At 40.4% G+C, this 18,928-nt stretch overlaps 1 protein-coding gene across 3 annotated transcripts in view; it reads right to left on the reverse strand.

Moving 5' to 3' along the window:
• Window positions 1-18,928, reverse strand: part of GRM1 (glutamate metabotropic receptor 1) — a 173,249-nt gene that overhangs the window by 21,128 nt on the left and 133,193 nt on the right. For all 3 annotated transcript variants that reach the window (XM_088537035.1, XM_010224617.2, XM_088537036.1), the window contains exons 5-7: window positions 14,343-14,511; window positions 12,452-12,578; window positions 5,481-6,411 (exon numbers count right to left, since the gene is read on the reverse strand). In XM_088537035.1, coding sequence (XP_088393161.1) covers window positions 5,481-6,411; window positions 12,452-12,578; window positions 14,343-14,511 — 1,227 coding nt within the window. The remainder of the gene's footprint in view (window positions 1-5,480; window positions 6,412-12,451; window positions 12,579-14,342; window positions 14,512-18,928) is intronic.

An 18,928-nucleotide genomic window follows, 5' to 3' on the forward strand; every position in this document is an offset into this window, starting at 1 on the left:
TTCAGACCTCTCTCCTTTCTGCCTTTCTAACCCTCTAACTAAAAGTAGCATATTGACTGCATGGAGTAGTAACTTGAGAAAGGGAAGAAGGAATACTCCTGAGCCCCTTCTCCTGTGACGAGGCACTCAAGTTAGATCAAGTAAGGGGCTCTAAAAGATTTGCATTTGTGTGACAGCAATTGAACATGCTGAACATAGTTTCTGGAAGCTGCAATTTTTGCCATACTGTGCTGTGCTTTTGCCTCCCTCCACCACGAAAAGAGTTAAACAAAACATCCTGCCTACAGCACGCACTTATACTAAGATGCTTTCTGCTTGGCTAGGGGAGGCTTTAAAGGAAAGGAGTGCGATGAAGAGCCAAAGGCCTTCATGGGCTGTGAGCTTCCAGGTGAAATGAGACCTCCTGGAAACATGGCAGGTCAGTGCAGCTTCCTCATGATGAAATAGTAATATCTGAAATTCTCAGAAAGAGTAATTGAGGAATACCTTGAGAGACTTTTATAGATGGAAAGACCAAAGAATAGCTGTTGTTTTGTTTTTTTTTCTAAGTTCTGGTAAGACATCAAACGTGTTACCTCTAGGTAACTGAGGTAGCCAGTTTCAAGCTAAAGAATTTTGGAATCTGATGCAGTGGAAGAAAGGATGAAGCACAAGAGCAAGCTCCTTTGAAAGAAGCCACAGAGGGATATCCAACTCAATATACCAAGGGATATTGAGTTACCCTGACATTTTTGAGGAGAGTAGAATAAAGCCATGTTGAGTGATCCCACAGCCCAGGTGTCTGTGGGATTCATTGCCTTGAGTAGACACCTGGGAAAGCAGCCTAGAGGCATGAACTGCCCAAACATGTTGAAGGGATAAATAAAAATTCCATGTTTGGAAATATTTTAAAATAACCACCCAGTTCTGAGTGCAAAAAGCTGGAGAAAGAAAAACTGGATGCATGTACTTCAAAATTAGAAGGAGGTATGTAGGTGGCCAAGCACTAATGTGGAGCCCTGGCCGCTCAGAATCTTGCAAGTTGGCCTTCCCATCAACTCGTGTCTTGCCACACATCTTGTCTATTTATTCTGAACCACAATTCCCTAGAATAGTGTCCAGAGCCTGGACTCTTTACTATAAATGGAACTAATGACACAAAGACTGAGAAAGAATTGCTATCCACTCCTCAGCAACCACTAATTCTTCTCACACTGCTGCAGCCCTCTGAAACTGTGAGCAAAGAGGTGAGCCTTGCTGCATGGCTCAGGCAGCAGGAGGACTACAAGCCAAAGCCACTTAACGGACTTGCAGTCTGCAAACCTGGCTCCAGTCTCCTGTACCTGAGTGGGGTCAATTTGAAGCAGTGGCTAGAGAAGTCAGTTCATGAACCATTTTCAAGAGCAACTTCTCAAATGTTGGTGGTGATTTTTTCTGGACATTGGCCAGAAAGCAGTATTGCTTCCCAAGGGAGATACATCCCTGGAAAGGGCAGGAAGCAGTTGCAGTATGGATATGCACAACTGAGAGTGAGTCACACTGGGTAGGCCTTCATGTCTCCAAAGCCCTCTCTCCACTCCATCACTCCTTGCTATCTTACATGCACTTTACTCTTCAAATTGATTAACCCTTACAGACCAGAGTAACATTCAAGGTCAAGAACTAGTCTAATGATTGCTGCAAGATCTTTATCTGAAAGCTACAATCTAATATCTGGAAAAGGATGGGAAAACCCCTCCTAAATACTGCTGCTAGACCAGCATCCTTTAACAGCTAGGATCTCATAATGTCACCAAACAGCAAACTCTGGTGATAAATGGCTCTACACCGCTTCAATAAAAGATATCAGTCTCTCTCAATCTCTCCTGATGGAGCTGTTCCACTTTTTATAAATATTTAAATATTCATTTGACAAGACAGATAGGCTGACTATAGTTCAGCACTGAAGACTCTCATGAGGGATCTCTCAGACCCAGATTTGAATTCTCACACAAAATAATACAGAGCATTTCTCTAGGGTTTGCATCAGGATTTTTTTCCCCCATTCCAGGACATATTGCTGTTCAAGAAACAGAGAAAGCCTGAGACTTTCCTTGGAACGAGTAGTCCAATTTTAGAGTATCCACCTGGGATGTGAAGGAGATGCCCTTCACCTAGATGGATGCCCTAACCATCATCCTAGTGGCTATCAATGTGAAGTTCCCTCACACAAAAGTTCCCAATCCCTTCAACCCTCCAAGGCAGGGCAAGTCATAAATGTCCTCCTGATTTTGAAAGGCCAGAATTTTCTGATGGAAAATGCATTCCACTGGAAAGTTACCAGCCTCCTTTATTTAAAGCCATAACCTCAGTAATTGCTCACAGCTTAACCAAATACGAGAGAGTTCAACCCTTCATGATCTTACATTATACCTCAAGAGTGCAACAGCTCAGTAAAGGCAACATGACTTTATTATTAAGTGAAGACCAATGTTACTAACCAATTTATTTTCATCAAAACTGTCTGTGACAAACATTTTTCTGGAAAATTCCTGGCCTCTGTATCAGCACTGAATGTTGCTGAAGGCTGCACTAACAGACTTCCCTGGTTATTTCTGCTCCAGTTTAAAAAGGAGAAGGGAAGAGCTGGTTGGCTTGTTCTACTCCCAAAGCTCTACTGGTGAAGCAAACAGCACAACACTGTGTGCGAGCTCTTTCACAAGGCTTATATAAGTTTGTCTTGCCCTTGGAAATGTAAACTAGTTTCCATTTTTAAAGCTAACTCAGTTTATATCTGCATATCAATTTAAATTAAATGGATGCCATTTTTTTGTTTAGGCAAAGGAATTGGAATTGACTCAATGAGTAACAGAGCAGTTCAATGCAGACAGAGATAGAGAGATGAAAATTGAAAAGCAGAAAAAGGGAAACAAGCTGGCAAGAAAAGAGGTAACAAGAAAATGAATGGAGAGCTTTTGGAAGATAACTAGAAAAAAAAGATCTTTTGAGAGAAATGCTGCTTTCCACGTGGCCAGCAAGAAGCAGAGCAAGATTCTCTGGTATCTGAATTACTGAAGGGAAAAAAAAAAGAAAAAAAAATGATTGTGATAGGATAGGAGATGTAGGAAATGAAAAGGATTGAAAAACAGTCTGGAGGCCTTTTCTCTGAACAGTAAGCAAGTTTTAATATTTTCGGGAAGGATCTGAACACACATTTGAATTATATAGGAGCTTCAAAGGCTCCAGAAAATTCTTTTTATTTCTTGCATTGCTCAGTGCCTTCTCGTTCTTTATCTGTATGAGTGCAGTGTCCTTACAAGCTTTGCAATGGCCCTGCTAGGAACCACAATTACTCTCCATAACCCTGAAATGACCTTTCTGACTATTTCCAAAGCTGCACGCTTGCACACTGCACTGTTCGCAGTCCCTTGTGTCCACGTATGGTAAGGTTTGCTGCGCTCTGCTCTGTCTCCATAAGCAAGTGTTGCCTGCAGCCACATCTCTGCTGGTTTATACGAAGAACAGAGCAGAAACTGCATGAGAGGATTCGGTCAGAAGTCGGGATTTTGCTCTGTGAAAGATGCAGAGGCTTGACCTGAGACAAAATGCAGAATGGGTATTAACTATGTGTCAAACACTGAGTTCAGAAAAAAAGCACCTTAAAACTCTGTGGAGTCTTTTTTTTCTCCATACCTCTTGCATAAGCTGAACAGAAAGGAATTAAATGTCGCAAATGGCTTACTAAAATTATGTAATGAACAAGTTGCTAGGAAGCTCCCTGAAGCTCTGTTGTTCTTATAAGATGACAATATAGAGGGGGAAGCTGGGCTTTTCAACAAGAAGTATCTCATAAAGTGAATTGTGTTCCAAATATACTGCACTTGTGTTCAATATATAGATCTTTTACAGCACAGTTTCTTTTTTGAGACTAGAAAAATGGTGAGGACAACAAAGTGTTAGCTGCTAATTTGCTCATGATCTTAAATACCCACTAACCCTTTTTCTGCTTCATCTCATCCCAAAGCCACCAGTGTCAGCCAGAGACTGTGCAGCAGAGACACCACACCATTTTCTTAGACATGTGTAAGACACTATCCAACATTTGCAGAGTAAAGGAAAGTCAGATCAAGCCTTATCTCCCTATTGGCATAGCAACCAAGCTCATGGGCTAGAGATTTTTGTCCATCCACCATGACAGGGAGCCGGCTCTCCTGCAAGAGGAGGCTCCCTGTACTGCTGCCACTACCAGATCACTTGCTCTTTAGCTTGTGAGCTGGAATAATCTTTCTGCTGCCACCACATGCCATAGACTTAACCATGTACTTGTATTGTCTATGCCTCAGTTCCTTCTCCTCTGAGCTTCTGTCTGGCAACAAAATAAAAAGGCATTGAACTAGCATAAAGATAAAATAGAGCACAGCATGGGTTTTCTATGGTATTGCCTTTATCCTTTTCCCTTCCATCTCTAGGATATGCGACAATGGCTCCTGTGCAAATTGAACTGAAACCAACACGAAGAATTCAGAGACACCTACAAACCCTTCACTACAGCCAGAGAGACGGAAATCAACTGAGCTTCGATTCTGGCAAGAAGCTTACAAGGGTGGACTTCACTGGTTCTTATTTCCATCACACATTTTGACATTTTTTCAAATTGTGACAACAGTAACCTAGGCTCACATCTAGCCTCATGGTGCTTCTTTAAAGATTAACAAAGCAGTAAGAAAATAGAGAATGCCAGTGTTCAGACATCTGCTCACAGGAATATGTTTGAAGTGACAGTTCCCTCTCCCCCTCTGCTGCAGCTTGGTTGTTTCTAATCATCAGCAAGGAGAAGAGCAGGCTCAGTAGTTGTGGGTCCAAGTCCATCTTCACCACTTGGCCTCTGAAACTTTTCATACCAGTGCTGTGTTTGGGAGCATGGACTTCTCAGACTTACACGGCTGATGGCTGAAAGTCTTGCTCATGATCCTGCTTATTAAATAGAGCATGGGGATATTATGAAGGGTGCTTTCGAATGACAGTTATGAAGAGTGTCACGAGACTCTGTCTTACAAACTATGTTTGGCCCCTTACTTTCACACATAGACCCCAGGGGTCTTAGACAAATACATGTGATTTACGACCACTCAGACACAGATTTCTGCTCCGTTCCCCAGAAGACTACATTTGTACCTCAGTTTGGACAGTAATGCAGAGCAATTGCACATGGGAGTGTGAGGCCCCAGTCACATGCACGAGAGATGAGAGAAGCTGAAAATGAAGTCTGGTCATTCTACCACTGCCTGACTTGCCCCAGAGGTAAAGGCAGGTGTACAGGGCTGCCTTTAAGCAAGAGAGAAAATACATCCATCAACATCCATCTGAGGCTTACCCCTAAAGGATCCTTTCTGCCTTTTCTGCTACATGTGAGATGAAGAAACGTTACATACCTTTCTATTCAGCAAACTATGGTTGATCAAGAGAGGATGGCAAGAGAGGAACATATACAGGTAGATGTGTACCTGCAGTCAATCACTTACTTTGGATTTCCAGCCCCTGGTTTCTTTCTCCGGAATATGTTGAGGAAAGTGTTGGACTTGCAAGGTGCCTTGCCATCCCCGACATGCATACGCACCACGTCTGAGGTGGTGAAGGCACTGCGAACGTTCCTCTCAGGCTTGGCTATGATGATGTACATCTTGGGAGTGAACATGCACCCCAGGGCCACTGTCACACTCAGGCTCACCGCAAAACAGGTGGTGATGATCTTGTAGTTGCTTCCAAAATAAATAGGCACAAAGGCCAGCCAGATGATACAAGTGGTGTACATGGTGAAGGCAATGTACTTGGCCTCGTTGAAATTGGCAGGCACATTGCGAGTCTTGAAGGCATAGTATGTGCAGCTCATGATGAGGAGTCCATTGTAGCCCACGGGAGCCACGACACCTAAGTTGCTGGTGTTGCAAATAAGGTAAACTTCCTTAATACTAGGGTAGGAGAGAATGGGCATCGGGGGCTCCAGGATGATGAGCGTGACCACCAGTGTCAGCTGCACACTGATCAAGATGGAGGCAATGACCACTTGAGCCCATGCACTCATGAAACGTGGCTTGCGAGTGCAGATCTTCTTTTTGCTGCCCGCCAGGATGCGTGCAATACGGTTGGTTTTGGTCACGAGAGCAGAGTAGCACATGGCTGAGGAGAGGCCCACCAGAAGGCGCTGGAGGTAGCAGGATGTGGTGGTGGGTTTAGCTATAAGGGTGAAAGGACAGATGTAACCCAGAAAGATGCCAGCAAGGATTATGTAGCAGAGCTCCCGACTGGAGGATTTGACAACAGGGGTGTCCCTGTAGAGCACAAAGATAAGTGTGACAAACATGGTGACCAGGATCCCCAGGCAGGAAAAGACCACAGCCACAATAGACTCTATATTGCTCCACTGGAGATACTTTACAGGGATGGGTTCACAGCCTGCAGTGTACAGAAAAGAAACAGAGTGTTAGAAAGGTATCTGCTCGAGGGAAGAACAATTTTTCTGGCTCCCAAAATAATCTAAACATTTGTTTATGCCTCTATGGCATAGCTTATTAAAACCATTTTACAAATGAGTGAACTGCAGTATGGGAAGCTTCAAATGAATTATTTTCAAAACCTGCTATTAATTTTGAGTGTCCCAAATATTTGCTCATGATGCTATAAATGGAAATGAGCTTTGCAAATTTTCTTCTAATTTTTACTTGTGGGAGACCTGCTGACAAGCCTGGCCTATCAAAGGCAGAAATGGCAAGAGATATCAGATAGATAAACTCAGCACCATCCCTTAATTTCAGCAGGGAAGAGATTGTTACTGGCTGCTACCTGTCAGAATGGGCAGTTCAGACTAACTTATTTTAATCTTTAATAAAATCAGCATAATTTGACCTGCTGTATTTTTTAAGGGTGATTTTAACAGTAAAAGAAATTAATTAGAGATCTGTTATCAACAGAAAAATATAAAAAAACCCAAAGTTGTAATGGAATTAAATGACAGATGCTGTATCTTCCCATTATATTTCTGCAGTTTAATTTTCTCCACAAGATCTTGTCTCCACTTTGTCAAACAAAAGGGCAAAGGGCTCACTGTTTTTCCTCTACACTCCTTTTACCATCTCCACTAATTAATGTGATTCAAATCTTCTGGAAAAGTCAAACCTACAAAATATGCATGGTTTAAAAAGTAACTACCAAGGCATTCCTGTACTGTTAGTACAAAAGCAGGTGCCACAGAGAGTCAGTACTTAACCAGCACAGCTCTCCCAAACTCAGGTGAAAGAGGTATTTATAGCTACTCACTGGACTGGAGATATAAAATCAGCATTAAATTATGTAGCAAATAAAATCTTCTATGTTAACAGCATGATAAGGTTATGAAGTCAAATTACTCGGAACATTCGTTCTAATATTTCCTAATATTTTCCGCCGACTTGATGTCAAGGTACTTTTAGTACTTTTAGTGTGTTCCCGGGTATTTTTCTGCCGTTAAGCAGCAGATCGGAATGAGTGACAGAAGAGTGCCTCTGTGGGTCATCAGCAAAGCCGGGACCTTTGGAACGGCTTGGACTCATGCTGAGGAGCCACTGAAGTGAGCGACAGCAGCAGGAGCTGGGCAGCCTCTGCCTGCCTCAGAGGCATCAGCTGCGTTCAGAGCCGACTGGTCCAACACTAAGGAAGGGCACACTCAATAATCATCTTCCTTAATGGTTAGTCCTCTCTGCCCAGATTCTGCAGACCTGCAATCATAGTCCCGCTTAGCTTGTATCCCATGCTAAGCGCCCATCTTCTCTGATCTCTGTCTTCCTCCCGTTTCTCTTGGACTCAGCTTATCTTCCAGCTTCATGTACCTTTTCCCTGCTTCGCAAGTACCTCCCCTCTCAATCCTTCAACCTCCCCATCTCTGTGCCCCGTCCCTTTCAGGCTTTTTCTTCAACTCAGTCATCTCTCCACCCAGCTGCCCCCACCACAACCACTGCTTGGTTCATATGCTGGATATGAACACTATGCAGTAATGGCCAGCAATAACGGCTGCTGTTTTCTCTGCCCATCAGGGTTGTTGGATATGTATGGCAAGAGAGGGAAAAAGGCTCTGGAGTCAGGGAACTTGTAAAAGAGGCTTATTATTATTATTATTATTAATCAATAATAATAATAACTAATAATTATAATAATAATAATTAATAATAATAATAATTAATAATAATGATAATAATAATAATGATGATAATAATAATCTTTGCTGTTAAATCCTAGCATGTGATCAGCAAAGTCATGTTCAGCTCCTCCTTCCTGGAGGACGGAGTGTGTCTACAGAGATCAACCTGAATGAAAGAAGAGTTTCTGGAGCCCAGAATTTTGCTCAGTTTAGTGGCATCTATTGTAAGGTGACAAAAACATCACAAAGTTACACCTCTGCTAAAATGTAAAGTCCTTGTTTCCAAGTACAGGAGAAATAGTTAAAGGTGTGGATCAAGGCTGAGCAAACACAGTTCAGCCGTAACCTCATTGTGAGAACCAGAAAAACATTTTTGTTTAAATTAAAAAAAAAAAAGCCTGAGGCAAAGTCCTGACATGGAAAATTTCTTCCCAAACTTTTAAAGTTTGCCAATGTCATATGAAGTGAAAGAATGCCTTATAATTCTGTACTCTCTCTCAGTCTCACTCTGAGGGTACTGAGCTGACTTATTGACAGGTAATGCTGTCTATCACTTGTAACACCAAAAGTAATGGAAACGATACTGTGGACAGCTGAAGGTCTTATGTTGTAAAGAGAAGCAGTTCTGTTTTATGCAGTGTGGTTTGTTCAAGACTCTGAGGAAGGAGAACAGTCTTTCTAATCATTATTTTTATGGTGAAATGTAACTGAAGAAAAAGCTTTTTATCAGAACTGTGATCTTCTGGCTGTTCGCCACAGCAATCCTGGACTGGATTCAGCTCCTGTCCTATTTCAATAGTCAAATAATGTTCAGGAGCTGCTGCTTTTTGGTTAATACCCACAAAACTTTTTATTTAACCAAGAAGCCACTCTGGGGATGCTGGAAGGGTTAAGTTTTAAATTATAAGCTTAAATTATACTTTGAGCTTAGCAGCATCAAGCCACACTCTTGTTTTTCCGTGTTATATGATACGTTTAAAGCCTGAGTGCTGATTTAGCATGGTAGTTAAACCCTTATCATTTGCTTAAGTTTATATTGTGTAAGGTTTTAGAAATGTATTTAGCTAAATCTGTGCAATTATTGTGCACAGGCAAGCTACATGTGTCACAATCATTAAAAATAAACCTGCCTGCAGTGCTTTTATGAGCAGACGGTTGTTGGTTGTCAGCACCTGGGAAGGTGGGTCATTTCCCAGCTAGGGGAAAGTGTGCTGAGGAAGCTTGTTGAGGTAGGGGGAAGGTGCCCAGGAAATCATATACTTACAGGTTAAAACAAAAAACAAAAACTAAACAAACCCCAGAAAATTAGTAGAAAAACTTTCAAAGAAAAGGTTGTTGTTAGTAAAAAGCTGTTTTATAATTTTTATCTAGTATTTTCTCTACAATTTTACTGTGAACATTTTACCAAAGCAGAAGGCTAATTGATTTTTTTTAAAATGATAGTCATATTGCAAGGCCAGTAAGATACCCCAGAATGTTTTCTGAGGTCATTAATACATCCCAGGGAACTGATGGTCACAAACCTCTAAGATTCATTTCATAACAGCTCTATAAAACTTACTGTCCTCCCTTGTTTTTTTGCTTATTTAAGATGAAGAAAATTAGGCTTACTAGACTGACATTCATTCTTCTTCTACAGATTCTGATACTATAAAAGATATCTCTTCTTCTTGGCTCATGCCTCAAGATGTCTGATTTTAGTGACTATTTCTCAGGTCAGGTAGAATGGATGGTTTATATCATTTATGGGGAGAAATTCTTTATGTCTGGTGACTTCTATTTCAGTAAACACATGTACAGGGAAAGCAATCTAGAAATATTTTACATTTGAAAATAAGATTAAACATCATAGAAAGACTGCAGAGCCACAGAAACCCATGTCAAAAGAGACATGAATATCTTGAGAAGCACATCTTAGGGCATGGGATTAGTATGCACTCTGCGTTTCTTAAAGGAACTAAGGATTTTAGCCTAAGGATTCTATGACAGAAAATGGGATTAGAATTATATTCATTTTTAGCATTTAAGATTTAAGGCAAAGGGAAAAACAATCTGGAATGCGAGATGTTAATGTCTGTGTCTAGATGCTATGGTGACTGGCAGGGTATAAATACAACATACAAAGTGAAGCTATAAAAACATATTTGATGAGGGAAATGCTGGCAAGGTAAAAGATGTTCGAACCAAATTGTACACATGATGACTCTAGCAAAGATGAAGAGTCAGAATTTATCTAGATCAATTTCACTTTTCTAAAGTTCGGGATGCCCTTAAGCTTCTCTTCACAGTTTTGCACTTTTTGCACTTCAGGTCAATGGCACAGGGATTAGAAAAAAAAAGGAAAGTCCTCAGTTAGACAGGGCAAAGATCTGCAGGAGCAGATTGCCATTTTGCCATTCTCTAGTCAGTGAATTGCCATTCACTGTCATTCAACTGGTGTCTCTGTGATTTTAGAAGAGCAGCAGCCCAGTCTCCTTGCTGAGATGAAATACAAATCAACAGGTCCTTACTGATTTCATTAAAAGTTAATAGATTGCAACATGCCCCTGAGATTTTTTTCCAGAACTGATGCTTTGCTCAACTCCTTTCAGCAGTGCCTGTCATTTTGACATGCTCCCTTTTAAGTTATTTTGGGCAGCTGGTAGCACTGAACCATATTCGCTCAAGTGCACATTGATCTCTCACTATGTTCTTGTTCTGCTTTATTGACTAAAAAGAAGTCCCAGTTTTCCTAACTGAATAGGAGATACAAATAATCCTGTGAGCCTCCAAAGCTAACAGCATCTGGTTCTCTATGGATATCTGTTTTGTAGTTAGTAGACAGACTTTGGTGGTAAAAGACGTGGGGCTAGAATTTAAGCTTTTCCGGAGGCCAGGACATTTATAAAGGTTGCTGCAGCTTTTCTGATGTCTAGCAATGCAAGACTTTTTTTTCCAAAACCAGAGTCCTCACAGAAGGCATTTTTATGATCTTCCTACAACTCATTCTTATGAAACTTGTGGGAACTGAATAATCACTGAGATCTCTGTATCCTGACCAAATGGTTGATATAAGTTCAATTGCACATTATAGAAAAAGAGAGAGAGAGAGAGAATGTGTTGTGGGTCAGAGGTATAGGATATAAGCAGACACGCATGTATCTGAGGCATGACCATAGCTTATTTTCTGTAGAAAACCAAGGTGGATAATGAACCAGGTTTACCAATTTATTGCAATTGATAAAAATTAAGTCGGAACTGGAGAAAACTGGAGAAATGTCCAGCATTCCCTTCCCAAAGAAATTCCTCTCAAATCTCCTGTGGCTTCACCAACTTAACAGTAGCTTAACAGTATCTCTTGGACCCATCTAACCAAGGATCACGTACTTTGCCTATGTGTTTAGTGCTTTAGAGAAGTCTAGTCTGCCAGTCAGTCATGTTAAAGGACAAGGATGTGACAAGCTGCACGTTTGATCTTCAGCTGGGTAACTGGAGTGTTTCTTGGACGAGAATGGTGCCCGGTGAATACTGGCAGCCAAGACACGCAGATGCAGTGTAGGGCAGAGGTGCCAGTAGTCTTTTGCAGAAAGGCAAAGTAAACATCAAGGTCAATGTGGCACTTCTCAACATATTAAATCTGTTTTCTTGGGGTAACAGTTACTGCAGAGCCTAAAGGGGTGGAGAAAGCCCACTGTTTAGTACTTACAAGGACTAGGTTTGTCCTTGACAGGTAACTGAGAAGGGTGCCATAACATATAGCCCATGCAAAGCATATGCACAGAAGAGACAAATTCCAACTGGGTTCTTTCTTTCCACCAGCCTTTCTTGGGACTTGCAATTTCCCTTGGTGGTGGGTACAGTTGGAATGATCTCTGTGCTAAAAGGAAATCTAGCAATCAGTTACTGAATGCTCAGAAATCCATAACAAAGCTTTACAATTACGTATTGCATAGTAGAATGTGCAAAGAGAGTATCAAGTCAGTCTCTCAATGGCGCACCAAGCTCCTGTGGTAATAATCAGTCAACATTGTATTGTAGCACACACTGCTAAGTTCATCAGTAGTTTTAACAGCTCAGTCAATGCTCTTTTTAACCAAAGACAAACAAAACATATTTCTTTTTTTTTGTATAAATTCCCCTGTTATTATTGTCACTTGAATCGTCTCCCTCCTGCTCTCAAAGTGTCAGACAATAGTGTATTTTCACTCACCCTACACTGCACTGGGATGTGTGTTTAAATATGCCCTTTTACTATCTTTGCATACTGCCACCTTCCTCTCCACTGCACACTGCTCTCTCTGTGTCCTGGTGAATGGTGATGTGTTTGCGGGGAGATGTCCCTACCTGTCAGGTCAGCGTTCGGCCACCAGCCAAGCTCACAGGCTTTGCATGTGAATTCGTCCTGAACAAATTCATTCTCCTTGCAAGCAGTGCAAATCCAGCAGCAGCTCACTTCTCCTTTCCTGATCACCTGTAAAGCACAATATATCCTCAGCTATGATCCTCTGTAGGATGATAAAGCCCCACAGCAGATAAGTACCATTTGCACTGTTAAAAACATCACGGGAGACATGCATATGGGACATTTCTAATGACTAGAAAACATGAATCCTGATTCTCTCACTACTTCTTTGTAATAAGATTTATTCTTAGGAGCTAAAAACAATCCCCCCCCCCAAAAAAAGCCTCTTTGTTTCTTTAAGAGTTGAAAGGCCTCATTTTCCCTTTTAGCACAGAGGCACAATGAGCAGCTCAGCCCACATTTGATATCCATTTCATAGTAAAAAGGCGTAAACAAAGGTAAACGTTAGAACAGAGAGTGATTTATGATTCATACACACAGATATATATGTGCATATATATGGAATAAACATACACACACACATACACTTTCATTTGCACTGAAGTCTCTTTGGGTGTCATTCCACAAATGTAAACAGAATTTTTTTGAAAAAATACAGATAAAAAAGTACACTGTTAGATGACATAATGGGGCATTGTAGAAAATAAAACCAAATTGCAGTGACCAAGAACATGGTCTGGAACAGCTCTCATAGAGATAAATGTCACTGAATGATGTATTTTGCTCTACTGTGAGCACTGCTATGTGTAATGATCCCATAATGAAAAGGTTGTTTCCTCATCTCGTCTGCTCATTTCATTATGCTGAGGCTGAAAGAAAGATTAGGGATTTTTTCTGCTCACAGGGCTCTGACGAGGACTCTAGCTCTGCTTGTCGGAAAGGAGGAATACAGTCTCCTCTCCAGGATCTGCCCATCTATCTCTATGCAGAGCCAAGTGAAATGCAAAGTGTTCATTTTCTTGAATGCTGCCTTTGTGGGCTCTTTTTCTTTTTTAATATTTCCTCCTGCAGCATGCATGTTATTTACATGTACACACATGCACAAAATGCACAATCTCAAAAACAGGGACAAGATGTTTTGGAGTACAGTAAGTAATGATACTGTTACCCCTCCAAGATTGTCTGAACATGTCACTAAACCTTTGCCAAATCATAAATCAGCTATTTCTGCAAAAAAAAATGCTAAAAAGCTGCAAATGTGTTTATAAAATGAAATTAGAAATGTAAGTATTTTCTAAAAAGCTCATTTTTCTCACTGGGCCTATTGTCCTTTTAAGCTTAGTGCAGCCATACCATTTTTCTACTGGTGAAACACGTCTTTACCTCACCTAGGAATGTCAAGTGGCAAAATACTTGTTCCTTCATACAAGTGCTACTGTTTGATAAACAGAGTGTCATTTCATTTGTATTTTCACACCTCCTTTTGTAAACATTAGATACAGACTTCTTTTTTTTTTTTTTTCCTTTCTCTTGCAATTGTTATTGCTGGAACAAAGTACTGGATTACCACGGGCAAAAGGTTTTAAAAATCAGCCCTCGAGTGGCCACTGAAAGTTGTAGGCAATGACTAAGAAATTTCTTCATTTCCACATCAGGCAAAATTGAATTAAAATCCTGGGATGCTATAAGATTTTGCATCACTGTCAATGGCAGTTGCAGAAAACATAGGTCCATATATGAGGTCATAAGAGTACTTGATCTAGGAGTTTTTCTATTGTTTTGGTTTTCCTAAAGAAAAGGAAGTCTTAAGGAATTCCAGACTCAAACAAGCTTCCTGCAAGCTTCATCCATGAAGCCTGTTTGGAACTGGTGAAAAAACACTCCCTGGTTATTTACCCCTCACTATTGGATTTTTTTTTCCTGGATGCACACCTTGATCTGCCCCTTCCAGCAGGGCTCACTGCACACGGAGCGCACCATCCCGCTCTTGTTCATCTGGATCCGGTCGTCATCAATGTTGAGCACGCCCTCATGCCAGGTGCCAATGAGGACGTAGTCATAGCGGTTCTGCTCTATGTACTGCAGGTTCATGATGTCATACCTGCAAACAAGAGGAGGAGAGAACAAATGGCATCCTCAAGCACTTCCTTGCTAAATGAAGACTAAAAATTCACCTTGCACATCTCCTTCTGCCTTCCTCCAAATTCGTGTTTCACATCATCATCTAACTCCATGAACTGGTTTCAAGAAAACACCAAATATTTTAGGATTTGCAGTAGGATTATGGGAAATGATCGTCACATAATTACTGACTGCTTGCCCCACTAACATGCAATCCTGGAAAAAGAAGAGGTGAGTGTATGGGAAGAACCTTATCTCTAAGGGAAGAAGCTCTGCTGCAGATGCCCCTGTAGGCACTTGGTGGATTGCAGGCTGCTTGCAGAATAGCCCTGACTGGCAAATCTGAAATAATCACTCACTGGAAACACCCAAACTACTGTGCTATAAGTTAGCCATAAGCACTAGTTCAACTAAACTGCCTAGTGAGACTGTCAGGGAATTTAGCAGCCCAGGCACAAAATACACTTCCTAGTCCCAGGCAAGTGGAGCAGAACTAAGCAAGGGTCATGTAAAGGAAGCCTAGAACAGTGCTACAATTAACATTCAGCTTCCTTAGCTTTATCATTGCACTTGGGAGCTGGGACTGATGTGTGTGCACATCCCTTACTACTAACTGCTTGGCTCCTGCTTTCATCCCCTGAATGTGGCTTGTGCAAAGCAATGATTAAGTAGGGCAAATTCATAGAAGAAAATAAGCAAGAGTGGGAGAGTGAAGAGTGGAAAGAGCAGAGGGAGAAAGGACCACGAAGGAAGATGGACCTACGTGCTGAACTCTTCAGAAGGGAAGGGGGTGGTTGATAGACAGAGCAGTGCCTTGATTAAAAATGGACATGGGAAAGAAGGCTGCAAACCAGAAATCATAGTTTGGGCTGAAAATCAAAAGGATCTTCTGCTTTACAAGCCTGGGAGTTACGGCTTTGTGTTCTGGGGAAAAAAAATATCTTTAGTTTGTAATGAATATTGTTAATCTGCATGGGCATAGAAATGAAAGCTAAACAAATTATGAGCCATAAAGAACAACTGGGATGCTAACAAAGGATTACTATATTCAATTTTTCCTTTTCTCTGCCAAGGTTCAGCTCACTGCAATTCACTAAGGGAAGAGGCAGCAGCAGAACTCTCTAAATGTGTACCTTCTGTGGGTTTTGGAATGTCCCTAGTGAAAGATAATTTAAAGAAGTGCATATTTACAGCTATGTAATCCCAGCTTTGTATATATGCCTCTATGCACAGACAACATCTGTGCCACAGCAGAGCTCCACTGAAGTCACCAGAGAATAACATGTGAAAAGAGACTCATGCTACTGACTTCAAAGGAGCTCCAAGGAGGTACAGCTTCATGCTTGGCAACCGGCTGCTAATGGAAGAGTTCCTTGAAAAATTCTAGGTCGCCAGAAAGCAATTCCTCCTTGTTTCTCATCTCTGAGCTCTTATAAAGGAAGGCCTGAGGAATGAATGCTGTCCTCAGGAAGCACTGTGAAAAATCATGAAAACAAGAAAAAATAACTACAGGATACTTTTTAATGCAGATGTGACAGACAGGAGTAAAATTGAGCAGGAATGTACCTGCCTTTTCCTAGCAAGCAGAAACAACTTGGTTTTTAGTGTGCCCTTGAATTAGACTGATATGCAATCAGTTTCTTTGAGCTGGAAAATGAATTCAGGAAGAAGTATAAAAGATTACTAAAAGCTCACATTCCCTAATGGAATTTTTCAGCCTGCACAGATTGTTTTCATTTTTGCAAAAACCTATTACTAGACACAGAATAGATTAATGCAGAGATACGATTTTAAATTGAAAGCCAACCTTATGTTTTCTTGTAATACTGCCCCTTCTCTATCAGTTAGCTGTCAATAAGTGAAGTACCCAGACTAAGAGCTCTCACACAGTTTTGCAAAGTTGTGGTAAGATGTATGCAGCTTTGAGATTCAACTTGAATTTTAAGTAAAAGGAAATGTGATCCAGCAGATACAATTGGTGTATGGAAATGGACCCATGTTCTTCATCCTCTCCTTTTCCTTAGTGAAATATTTCTGCCTTGAGTAAGAAAGAGTTACAGACCACTGCTGGGATATCTCTCCCTATACCATATCGCACACATGTTATATCCCCAACAGTTTTCCACAGCGCCATCCAAGCCAAAAATGGCCATCTCAAGAGAAGTAGGTTTCAAAAGAGTTGTGAAGCACTAAGAAAATGAGGACCATGGAGACAAATGAGGATCATGGCCCCAACTATCACCTATGGAGCCAAGCTCCCAAACAGCCAAACTTTCCTTTATATACTACATAAATTTTAAGTCTTTGTGTTATATGTTTGATAATTTTCTCAAAGCATTGGAGTTGATAGAGTTGTCATGTATGTAGCCTAAAAAAAGTTACTGAAGCTTTTGAATTGGGTATTGCTATATAGGTCTGCCTCCGAATCTCGTTAGGACCAAGGGGTCCCTAGTCTCTGTTAACCTGCGAACATCAGCATTACGTAGCACAGAAGATGTCTTGTGTAAGGGTTCAGAGTTCACCCGACAGTTGTCACATTAATTTTTTATGATTAGAGTACTGTGCAAACTGTCTGTCCAGGAGGGCTTAGCTTCTTCTTGCTTGCCTCAAGCTAAAAGCAGACGATTACCCTAGAAAAGATAATAGTTTGAAATGTTCTCCTAAAATACAAAGATCTAAAATACATGGATGCATCTTTCATAGGACAAAAGAAAGAATTGGGGTGGAACACTGTGTCCCTCTCTAACCATATCTAGGAATTTAAGTGAAATGATTACAATGGAGAAAGCAAATGGGATGTATTCAATGAAAGCAAAAAAGTTCAGGATTTTTACCAGATTGTTCTTAATGATGCTGTAGTGAGCACATACAGCTGTTGATTTTCAAAAGCCAAATTCAAGTCACTTGTGCTGGAGACAGTGCAGACAGTTAAGTGACTATATTTTGTGCTCTTCTAACAAAGTTCTGTTTTACATTTTTGAATTAAACCTCTTCAAAGAAGAGATTCATAACAAAAGAAATAGGCCCTGGAAAAAGCTGCCTCAAGTTTTTAATATAATTTTGACAAAGCTTTGCTACCATGAATTGAATCTGAAATAGTAAAAAAGAATTATCAAAACAAGGTTTGACAAAGCTGTAAGGAATTTAAGACAGAGAATGATATGAACGTCAGGCAAACACTACCGGCATCTCCATCTGCTCTATCCCTTTCAAGTGTAACTAGGAACTTAAAAGCTTCTCTTGCTCAAAGATCATCAAAGATTTTGATCATAAAGTATGTTAAAGTTTTATGTCTTCTAAGTAGGAACATTTCTTTATTCTATCTTTTAAGTTGATTTGCTTAGACAATATAGCAGCATAATTTTGAAAAGTTTACATATTGGTTTGTCATTCTTTCACTGAGATAGAAAAGATGGAATACTGAACAATTCCATACCAGGTACTTCTTGTTTTATTTTAGTGTTGTATGTGATGTTTAGCTTTTTGTTTCATTAAAGTATAAAAATAGTTTTTGGGTAGTGATGCAGCAGGACAGTACATTCACCCAGCCACAAAAAGGGCTCCTCTCTGAGTCTGTGAAAACACTGGTACAAGTCTGAAGTCATGTACCCCTAACTATAGTTTTGCATAGACATAAATTACTGCTGGCTTCTGAAGTTTTTAGCAGCTGTACAACTGATATTTCATTGCTGATGCATATGCCACCACTCACTGATGTGCTATTGCCCATGTCATAGGTGCCACAGACAGTACAAAGATTAAGGTATGGATAAGAAGGAACTTTCTTGTCCAAACACGCTAGCTCCAGGTGTGATAATGTAAAAGAGAAACAGAAGAAACCCTACCTAAAATTCTAAATAGGCCAGAGAAGGAAAAGAAATGAACCTTGCTATAGACCAAAGTAATGGAAGGAATAAGATCTATCATCCTGACCTACTCAGAAAAATATCCTGATATAAACTTTCCTATCTTTTCACAGTTGCATAAATATTCTCACATAATAAGGTAATAAACAAGTTGTCCGCAAAAACTGAAAAAATACACCTAAATATCAAATCAACTAGCTAACAGGCAGACAATGCACCATACAGAAAGCTGGTGTAATGTTACAGAGAGAAATTGTATGTAATAAAGTTACAGCTACAATAAGCAGTAATTTCCCAGTTATATTTCTATATATACAAATACAAAATAAGCAGCACTCAGTGAGAAACAAGATCAAAATGACCATTTTTCCTCTAATATTTCATTGTAAGAAGCTGTTTGAATACACATACTGCTCAAATATAACAAGCAATGCAAAGAGCAAATGGTACAAAAGTAGTAATTTTTAATAGCAAGGGTTAACAATAGAACTATTCTTTGAAGACATGTGCTAGTCTGCAGAATCTTGTTTA

This window comes from Tinamus guttatus, unplaced genomic scaffold (assembly GCF_059628265.1).
Source record: "Tinamus guttatus ecotype Peru unplaced genomic scaffold, ASM5962826v1 Tinamus_guttatus_pri_ptg000716l, whole genome shotgun sequence".
Taxonomy (NCBI): domain Eukaryota; kingdom Metazoa; phylum Chordata; class Aves; order Tinamiformes; family Tinamidae; genus Tinamus; species Tinamus guttatus.